At 58.7% G+C, this 10,180-nt stretch overlaps 1 protein-coding gene across 1 annotated transcript in view; it reads left to right on the top strand.

Annotated features, from left to right (window-relative positions):
• Positions 1-10,180, top strand: part of ATP8B3 (ATPase, aminophospholipid transporter, class I, type 8B, member 3) — a 29,356-nt gene continuing 19,176 nt past the window's right edge. The window contains exons 1-12 of the mRNA XM_011997472.1: positions 1-106; positions 408-805; positions 1,594-1,658; positions 2,560-2,651; positions 4,491-4,604; positions 5,554-5,652; positions 6,136-6,197; positions 6,673-6,745; positions 6,882-6,952; positions 7,389-7,471; positions 9,309-9,467; positions 9,747-9,862. Of these exons, the coding sequence (XP_011852862.1) occupies positions 555-805; positions 1,594-1,658; positions 2,560-2,651; positions 4,491-4,604; positions 5,554-5,652; positions 6,136-6,197; positions 6,673-6,745; positions 6,882-6,952; positions 7,389-7,471; positions 9,309-9,467; positions 9,747-9,862 (1,185 nt within the window). The 5' untranslated portion in view covers positions 1-106; positions 408-554. The remainder of the gene's footprint in view (positions 107-407; positions 806-1,593; positions 1,659-2,559; positions 2,652-4,490; positions 4,605-5,553; positions 5,653-6,135; positions 6,198-6,672; positions 6,746-6,881; positions 6,953-7,388; positions 7,472-9,308; positions 9,468-9,746; positions 9,863-10,180) is intronic.

The raw sequence follows: 10,180 nt of genomic DNA, 5'->3' as shown, positions 1-10,180 counted from the left end.
GTTTCAGGACCGTTGGCACCGGGCTAACGGTTCCACCACGTCAGCCGCTCTGGACGCCCGCGGCCTGCCCCAGGCAGCCTGGCCCCTCCCTGCCTGTCCTGCGCCGGTGATTAGCTGGTGCTCCCACAGCTGAGCGTCCCTGGGAGCCCGCGCACCCTCTCTGGGCTCCACCGGGGCTGAGAGCTGGGGTCGTGGCAGCGAGGGTAGAGAGGTCGCCCCTAGAGGTTAGCGCGGTCGGGGCTTGGGGGCGGGTGCGGACAGCCCTGGACTTTGGAGCCCTGTCCAGGGCGGTCCTGTGCTTCTGTGGCTGCGGGAAGACGGGGTGGGGGGCTTCCGAGTAATGGGGCGTCCCGGTTAGTGAGGCGGCAGGAAGCCAGCGCTGTGTCCGTGTCTGTTTCTGCCCCCAGATACACTTTGAGTGGATTCTGGCCATTTGAGCATTCTCTCCAACTCTCCGACCCCCAGTCTGCCCCCACGGGGGTCTCTCCACCACTCCCCCGTCCTACAGCCTAAACCCCTCTTCGCCCTGAACCTCCCTTTTCCTCATGTGGTGAATGGGCACTGGCCCCGCTCAGACTCCCAGGAGCACCAGAGCTGGCCCTGAGCCAAGTCCTGCCCCACCAGGACCTGGGGACACAGGTGACTCAGACCTGACTCAGGAAGGCTCAGGTCCTGCTGGCATCCGCGGAGGTGGTGAGAAGGTGATCAGAGCTGGGATGGGGCACTCCCCAGGCAGAGGGGCACCCCAGAGGAGGCACAGGGCCCAGCCTGGTGGGGCTGGGAAGTATGAACGGAGACCAGAAGGGTGAGGACGGGCGCCCCGGGTCGCCGGAACCCAGGAGCAGGGGCTTGGTGAGGAGGGCACTGCTAGAGAGTGGGCAGGTGGGGGGCCAATTGCTAGCGTCTGGGGTGGTTTGCCCGTTCCTCACGGGGGGCCAAACCAGGGCCCCCCGTGCAGAGCTAGAGCCAGACCCACATTCCTAAACCTGCTAGTGGAGAAGATTCCAGGATCTTCTGACCATGTGCTGTCTGCCTCCATCGCCCCCATCAGAGTTATGCGCCCAGCCAGGGGGGTTAGGAGGGGGGATGGCCATGCCTGACCCTCATGCTGTGTTTTGAGATATAACATATAGCCCGGGGATCCCATCCAGTCAGTCAACAGACGACTGAGCCTCTAAGCTGGTGCCGCGTGGGGAGAGGGGCAGGAGGCCGTCAGCGAAACCAGGAGGAGGTGAGAGTGGTCCTTCCAGGAAAGGCGAGGTGTGGGGAGCAGTGGCCGGAGTCTGGCATGGCCAGCGGTAGAGTCCTCCTAGGCTGAACTGTCGGGAGGCAACAGGGGTGGCTGCCGGGGGAAACTGGCAGATGGGTTGTTGCAGGTTTGGGGATCATCTTGGGGTCCCCTGGGTCTCAGGGTGTCCAAGGCAAGACACACAGCCAATGGCTGGACATTCAGAGCCTGGGGGGAGGCTGCAGATGAGTGTGGGAGGTAGCATTTGAGAGGGTCGACCCCTAGGCCGTGAGCTCCTTGAATACGAGTGGTGCCCAGCAAGGGCTGGGGCCGCTGCTGTGACCCAGGGCCCCTCTCTCCCACAGCCCCACCAGCATGGGCAGCCTGGCCCAGAGAGAAGATCTCCAAGATGATGAGGACAAGAACTCAGGTGCTGATCCTGGGCGGAGGGGGTGGTGCAGATGGGAGGGATTACGAAGCGCAGGGCTGGCAAGGCGCAGCGGCTCTCGCCTGTAATCCCAGCACTTTGGGAGGTGGAGGTGGGCGGATCACTTGAGGTCAGGGGATCGAGACCAGCCTGGGCAACAGAGAGAAACCCCGTTTCTACTAAAAGTACGAAAATTAGCCGGGCGTGGTGGCGTATGCCTGTAATTCCAGCTACTCGGGAGGCTGAGACAGGAGAATCACTTGAACCCAGGAGGTGGAGATTGCAGTGAGCCGAGATTGTGCTACTGCACTCCAGCCTGGGTGACAGAGCGAGACTCCATCTCAAAAAAAAAAAAAAAAAGAAAAAAAAAGTGCAAGGCTGAGGCTGAGATGGGCTGGGGCCCCCCAAACTTGCACGTCAGGCCTTGCCTAGGATTCTCATTTGCTTTCCAGTAGTCCCCAACCCTAGTACTGACTGGGTTTGGGGTATTTGACTCAGGATTTGGGGGCGGCATGCCCAGAAAGATCTGGGCTGCCTGCTGGATGTATGGCCTTGGACACCCGAGAGCCCATCACTGAGCCTCAGTTTGCCTCCCTCTGTAAAATGTATAGGCCTGAACGGGTCTCCCAGGGCCTGTTCTCTTCGTCTCAGGACTGGCCCATGGCCGGGGGTGTGGGGGGGTGGCCAGTCTCACAATCCACTTGTGCCCACGCCACCTATGGGCAGGGGTCTGGTAGGTCCCTAGGTGGTGCCTGCTGCCCGACTGTCTTTAGGGGCTCCGACATCTCTGGCCTTCCCGGCACCTGGGTCCCTCGGGCCCCATTAGCCCTCCTCTGGGCGGTGGTTAGGGCTGTTTTTCCTGGCCCTCGAGCTCCAGTGACGCCCGGCTCTGCCCTGGTTACAGCATTCACCTGGGAGGTCCAGGCCAACAACCGCGCCTACAACGGGCAGTTCAAGGAGAAGGTGTTCCTGTGCTGGCAGAAGAAGAAATACAAGGTGGGCAGCCCCTCCCATGCCTCCCCGGCCCCCAGAGGAGCTGCCGTGGCACCCCTGGGGAATCTATTTTTTGCACGTCTTGAGTCCTGCCTCTGCTTGTATTTGCTTGATATTTTTCTTTTCTTCTTTTTTTTTCTGTTTTGTTTTGAGACGGAGTCTCGCTCCGTCGCCCAGGCTGGAGTGCAGTGGTACGATCTCGGCTCACTGCAACCTCCGCCTCCAGGGCTCAAGCAATTCTCCTGCTCTGCCTCCCGAGTAGCTGGAATTACAGGGGTGTGCCACCACACCCGGCTAATTTTTGTATTTTTAGTAGAGACGGGGTTTCACATTGGTCAGGCTGGTCTAGAACTCCTGACCTCAGGTGATCCACCTGCCTCGGCCTCCCAAAGTGCTGGGATTACAGGTGTGAGCCACTGTGCCCAGCCTCTTTTTTCTTTTTTCTGTTTTGTTTTGAGACAGAGTCTCGCTCTGTCGCCCAGGCTGGAGTGCAGTGTTGAGATCTCGGCTCACTGCAACCTCTGCCTCCTGGGTTCAAGCGATTCTCCTGCCTGAGACTCCTGAGTAGCTGGAATTACAAGCACTCACCACCATGTCCCTCTAATTTTTTGCATCTTTAGTAGAGATGGGGTTTCATCATGTTGGTCAGGCTGGTCTGGAACTCCTGACCTCAAGTGATCCACCTGCCTTGACCTCCCAAAATGCTGGGATTACAGGGGTGAGCCACCACATCCGGCCGGTATTTTTATTTTCATCTCGAGGACCGAAGCGCCCGTCCTAACCAAATCATTGGTTTGGCACAAGAGTTCTGGGTGTCTCATTTGCCCTGTCCCAGTGCACGTGACGGTAAATTAATACCCAACCTGAAAGTACAACGTGTCCATCGGGCCCTGAAATCCTCCTGGGTGTCCTGCTTTGGGAAATGCTGGTCACAGCTCAACGAGTCTTTGCACTCAGTAGAAGCTCAATTAATGCTGGCTCCAGGCTTTTGCATTACTGAGCAGGTGCTCAGTAAATGCTGCCCGGGGCCTTGCATTCAGCAGGTGCTCAGTAAATGCTGCCCAGGGCCTTGCATTCAGCAGGTGCTCAGTAAATGCTGCCCGGGGCCTTGTATTCAACAGGTGCTCAGTAAATGCTGCCCTGAGGCCTTGCATTCAGGAGGTGCTCAGTAAATGCTGCCTGGGGCCTTGCATTCAGCAGGTGCTCAGTAAATGCTGCCTGGGGCCTTATATTCAGCAGGTGCTCAGTAAATGCTGCCCTGAGGCCTTGCATTCAGGAGGTGCTCAGTAAATGCTGCCCTGAGGCCTTGCATTCAGGAGGTGTTCAGTAAATGCTGCCTGGGGCCTTGTATTCAGCAGGTGCTCAGTAAATGCCGCCTGGAGCCTTGCATTCAGGAGGTGCTCAGTAAATGCCGCCCGGGGTCTTGTATTCAGCAGGTGCTCAGTAAATGCTGCCTGGGGTCTTGCATTCAGGAGGTGCTCAGCAAATGCTGCCCGGGGCCTTGCATTCAGGAGGTGCTCAGTAAATGCTGCCCTGGGGCCTTGCATTCAGGAGGTGCTCAGTAAAACGTGGCTTCAAGTCTTTGCATTCAATAATTAACCCTGGCTCCAGGTTTTGAATTCAGCAGGTGCTCAGTAAATGCTGGCTTGAGGTCTTGCATTTATTAATAATGCTGGCTTGAAACTTTGCATTCAGCAGGTGCTCAGTAGGTGCTTAATGAATGGTGTCCCATAGCCCAGAGGATTCTGGGCGAGGCCAAGTGGGGCAGGTCTGGCCTTGGGCACCCCCATCCCCTGGCCTGGAAGGCACCACCTGCCACGTGGCCTGCGGCTCTTGTTCCAGACCAACGTCATCCGCACGGCCAAGTACAACTTCTTCTCGTTCCTGCCGCTGAACCTGTACGAGCAGCTCCACCGGGTGTCCAACCTGTACTTCCTCCTCATCATCATCCTGCAGGTGAGGCACGTCGCCTCCTGCAGGAGGTCCCCCCAGCCACCTGGCAGCATCGATGTATTTGTCTATGTGATGGGTGGGTTCATGTGCCGCTCCCCACAGACTGGGACCCTCATCACTGAGTCCCTACTACCCTGCCCAGGGCCTGGCACACAAGAGGTGCTCAATACACATTGAATGATGAAGGTGGATGGACGGACCCTCCAGGTCTGATGACGGCACCCTCTCCACGCCCCGTTGGTTCCTGCTGGGCAGGGCTGGGTGTCGGGAGGCATAGCCGTTCCCCAGCCTAGACAGCCTCGGCCACGCAGCTCCCCTAGCCCCCGCCCTCCTAGCTGACCTCAGAGGCGAGGGGGAAGGAGGAGCCCAGAGCATGTTCTCTGAGACCTGCAGAGTCACATCCTGGTACCTGGGTGGTCCAGGCCAGCATGGGGCCAGCATCTGGCCAGGGGCGCTGTTTTCAGAGCACCCACCCTCACCCAACATCTTATTTCGGTTCTGGATACAGAGGTTCTCCTTTTATCCATCGAGTCATTCAGCATTAATGGAGTAACTACTGTGTGCAGGCCACTGACCGGGCACCAGGGTGGGGGATGGTGGAGCTCACACCTACAGGGTGACCTGGGGAAGCAAGAACACGGGAGGGAGGGGGAGCAGTGAGGGCCAAGCTTGGGGCTGGGGAAGGCTCCCTGGAGGAGGCAATGTGGGAGCTGGGCTTGGACGGGAGAAGAGGAGTTTGCTGGGGAGACGAGGCGTGTGGGAGAAGTTCCAGGCAGGTGGAGGGATGCCAGCGGTTTGTCCTAAGGGCTGGGGGGTACAGGTGATGGCTGGAGCCCGGCCAAGGTGGCCAGCAGATGGTGTCACATGGTGTGGGGCTGGGTTGGCTTGGTGGAAGGGCAGGGGACGGGGGAGGGGGCTGGTGTGACCCTTCCTGTGGCCCCCTCCACGTCAGAGCATTCCCGACATCTCTACGCTGCCCTGGTTCTCGCTCGGCGCCCCCATGGTCTGCCTCCTCTTTATCCGTGCCACCCGGGACCTGGTGGACGACATCGTGAGTGCCGTTGGACGCAGCTGCCTGGGGGAGGGGGCGGGGACGGGGGGGGGTCTCTTGAGCCCTGGGTGAGAGTGAGAGCGGGAGAGGGCTGGGCTTCCTGGAGCATTAGGGGAACATGGGCCTGGGAGCCTCCGCTGTTGGGGCTACGTTGTCCTTATCCACTAGCACCCACATTGGGGAGGTGCCGCTGGTGGCATTGGCTCCGCCGACTGTGTGGTTTCGGGGCCGTTGAGCTTTGGTGGGGTGGTGGTCTGGCAGGCACACTAGGTGGTGGGCAGCACACGTATCTTCTCCCCGCCGACAGCAGTGGGTCCAGTGGCCCCCATGCCTGGGATTCCTGGGCAGACGCAATGTGGCATGGGGCCAGCGGACGGGGACCCCGTGTTACGGGCGGGCACTGCTGGGCTGCGGCGCGGCAGCGGCCTGGGCAGGGGCACGAGAGGCCGGACGGTCTTTCTGATCCTTTCCCTTCTGGCCCAGGGGAGACACAAGAGTGACAGAACCATCAACAACAGACCCTGCCAGATTCTAATGGGGAAGAGGTGAGGCTGGGGCTGCAGCTGGGGATCCCCCAGGACACAGGGGCTCCAGCCCAGCAGGGTCATCGGCCTCGGCAGGGCAGCGTGCCTGGCCAAGTGTCCATCACCTTCCATGCTCCCCAGTCTCCCGGCTGGTTGAGTCGGACGGGAACTGGCCTGCATTCATTAGGCGTTTGGCTGGGGTGAGGACAGAGGCCAAGGCCCCGATGGCAAACCCCTGCAGAGCTTAGGGCTGGGGCGATGGGGAGGACAAGGAAAGTCTGAAGAGGACGTGGGTGCAGGACCCTGGAGGTCACTGGGTGGGAGCGTGGACCTGCGGGGAGTGGGGTGGGAGGCCGGGGAAGGCTTCCGGAGGGGGCAAAGGCCTGGAGGTGGGGACTGCAGCCACAGGCCCCACGACATCCGCTTCCTCTGCTCTCCCCGTGTGGGGAGGGTCGGCAGAGGGAGGGGCCTCCTTCACAACCCCCTCTCCCCGCAGCTTCAAGCGGAAGAAATGGCAGAATCTGTGCGTGGGGGATGTGGTCTGTCTCCACAAGGACAACATTGTCCCGGTGAGCTGGGGTTGACCCTGAGGTCCCAGAGCCACGCCCCCGCACCGAGAGCGCCCCTCCCAGGGTGGGGAGGGCTGCCACACCCCCAACTTATCTTGCATCCCCTCTTGCAACGCTGCTCCCCACTCCACCCCAGGCTGACATGCTCTTGCTGGCCAGCACGGAGCCCAGCAGCCTGTGCTACGTGGAGACGGTGGACATTGACGGGTGAGGAGCTGTGGCATCGCTGGGGACCCTGGGCGGTGGGGCACATGGTCCGGAGGAGCCCCCTTCCCCGATCACCAAGGAGGCGGCCAGCCAAGGTCACCCAGAGATTCTGGTCACTCACCCCATGAGTGTCTGGGGGGTGGGTGCTGCCAGGCACTGAGGGGAGGAAGACGCCCACTCTCCCCACTGTTTCATTGCTGGAGGCCCCCTTGTGTGCAGCCCTAGGCCCTGGCCTCAGCACTTTGGCAAACATGCTGTGTGGCCTTGGGCAAGGCCTTCTCCCTCTCTGGACCTCAGTCATCTGACTGGCAGCTGGCAAACTAGTAGGTGCTCAGTGAAAATGTCTGAGTGACTCCAGAAGGGGTCCGGGGGCTCCTCGAAGCAACCGTCACCCCATTTTCACCTCTCTTCACCTCCCTCCTCTCCTCGTCACCAGGGAGACCAACTTGAAGTTCAGACAGGCCCTGATGGTCACCCACAAAGAACTGACCTCTGTAAAGAAGATGGCATCCTTTCAAGGTGAGCGGCATTGAGCAGGGAGTCACGTCCCCCAAATCTGTAAAAGTTAAACGTTAAGGTATTTTGTTGTTGTTATTACTGTCTTACAAAAAAATGTGCTGGCCAGGCCCAGTGGCTCACGCCTGGAATCCCAGCACTTTGGGAGGCTGAGGCAGGAGAATCACTTGAGCCCAGGAATTCAAGACCAGCCTGGGCAACATCGCGAGACCCCATCTCCACAAAAAATAAAACAATTAGCTGGGCATGGTGGCATGTGCCGGTGGTCCCAGCTACTTGGGAGGCTGAGGTAGGAGGCTCGCTTGAGCCCAGGGAGGCTGAGGCTGCAGTGAACTGTGATCACATCACTGCACTCAGCCTGGGCAACAGAGTGAGGCCCCTGTGTCAAAACCACAAATAAAATGCTACATTCTATTAAGTGTAAAATTTAACCACAACGCAGTCACATTTGGTTGTTTCATTGAAAAGGCACCTGCGTGCGTGGGCTGGCGATTCCTGTGGTGGGAATGGCCTCTAAGAACGGAGTGCTGACCCCGTCCCACTGCTTGGCTGCTTCTTTTCCTTTTCTTTTCTTTTTGAGATGGAGTTTCGCTCCTGTTGCCCAGGCTGGAGTGCGGTGGTATAATCTCAGCTCACCGCAACCTCTGCCTCCCAGGTTCAAGCGTTTCTCCTGCCTCAGCCTCCCGAGGAGCTGGGATTACAGGCACCTGCCACCACGCCTGGCTAATTTTTGTATTTTTAGTACAGACGGGGTTTCATCATATTGGTCAGGCTGGTCTCAAACTCCTGACCTCAGGTGATCCGCCTTGGCCTCTGAAAGTGCTGGGATTATAGGCGTGAGCCACCGCACCTGGCCAGCTCCCTTATTTAACACCGTCAGGGCACAGAATCATAGACGGACAGTGACTCTTCCTCTGGCACTCCTCCCGGGGTGAGCAAGGATGCTTTTGCGGGCCCTGGCCTCCTCCCTCTGCCCCAGCATTCTCACCGGGCACGGACCCATTTTTCAGAGGAAGAGACTGAGGTTCAGAGAGGTGGCCTGAGGTGTGGGCTTGCCCTGTAGTTCCTCTGCCCTCTGGCCATCCCACCATGGATGTCTCCAGTTCCTACATTCAGGACGGAGTCAGGCTCCCCATCCCTAAGACGTGATGGGGAGGCAGATGAGGACCCTTCAGGAACCCTGTGGCCCCTCTCCCTTCTGGGGTCCCAACCCACGCCTCATTGTCATTTTAACCCTCACCAAATGCTGCCCGGGCCAGTCCGTGTGGTCCGAACCTGTTTCCTCCAGCGGAAGTGAGAACATCGCAGGGTGTTGGGGAATGGGGGGTGGTGGTGGACGGGCTCCGGCACCCAGGAGGAGGCTCATCGATCAGGTGTCCCTTCTCCTCTTCCCTCTTGACACATTTATTGAGCACCTACTGTGTGCAGGTGCTGGGCCGTGCCCCGGGGTGAGTGTGTGGCTGAGACGAGGCTGGCGCCCGTTCTCAGGGAGCTCACAGACAGTAACAATAGCTTTGCACAAATAAACATCGCATCATGTGCTGGGATCAGAACCACGAGGGCGGGAGCTAGGAGCTAGGAGGGGCTGATCTGGCTGGAGGATCAGAGAAGTGTGAGTCCCCATGGAAGGAACAACCTGCCCAAAGTCCCTGAGGCCAGGCGGGGACAGGAGGGCTTTGGAGCCTTCCTGAGGCAGCCCTGTGCTGGGGCGCCAGAGGGCAAGTTTGGGGCACTGAGGGGCTTGTGAGGGTGGCCAGAATGTTCTCACCTGCACCCGGTGCAGGGAACCTGGGGAGGAGGGCCTGAGCCCACTGACCACTGACCACCTGGCTGCCCACAGGCACGGTGACGTGTGAGGCGCCCAACAGCCGGTTGCACCACTTCGTGGGGTGCCTGGAATGGAATGACAAGAAATACTCCCTGGACATTGGCAACCTCCTCCTCCGAGGCTGCAGGATTCGCAACACAGACACCTGCTATGGAATGGTCATTTATGCTGGTACGGCTGCTCCAGGGTCCTGGAATGGGAGCTGTCCCGATGGGGACGTGGTGGATGGATGTGGGGATGGGTGGGTGGATGGGTGCATGGATGGATAGACAAATAGATGGGTAGATGGGTAAATGGGTGGGTGGGTGGATGGATGTGGGGATGGGTGGGTAGATGGATAGACAAATAGGTGAGTAGATGGGGGCGTGGTGGATGGATGTGGGATCGGTGAGTGATGGGTGGGTAGATGGGTGGGTGGACGAGTGGGTGGGTGGGTGGATGGATGGATAGATGGATATGTGTTTGCAAACCTTGCAGGTTTTGACACAAAAATTATGAAGAACTGTGGCAAGATCCATTTGAAGAGAACCAAGCTAGACCTCCTGATGAACAAGCTGGTGGTTGTGGTGAGCTGCCAACAAGTGCCCTTGCCCCCAGGAACACAGAGGAGGGTCGGTCAGGGATGTCATCTTCCAGGCCTCAGTTTCCTTCTTCTGCAAAATGTGTAGCCTGATCCTGTGGGCAGGTCTTTGGGCCAGAAAATCTTTCATTAAAGTAATTAAAAAAAAAAGTTTTATAAAATAATAATGATTATTTATTTAAATTATTATTTTTTTTAGAGATGGAGTCTTGCTTTGTCACCCAGGCTGGAGTGCAGTGGCACAATCTTGGTTCACTGCAACCTCTGCCTCCCGGGTTCAAGCAATTCTCCTGCCTCAGCCTCT

The sequence above is a fragment of the Mandrillus leucophaeus genome, unplaced genomic scaffold (genome assembly GCF_000951045.1).
Source record: "Mandrillus leucophaeus isolate KB7577 unplaced genomic scaffold, Mleu.le_1.0 Scaffold54, whole genome shotgun sequence".
Taxonomy (NCBI): domain Eukaryota; kingdom Metazoa; phylum Chordata; class Mammalia; order Primates; family Cercopithecidae; genus Mandrillus; species Mandrillus leucophaeus.
Note: the sequence above shows the minus strand (reverse complement) of the source record. Positions and strands in the feature narration are given on the sequence as shown.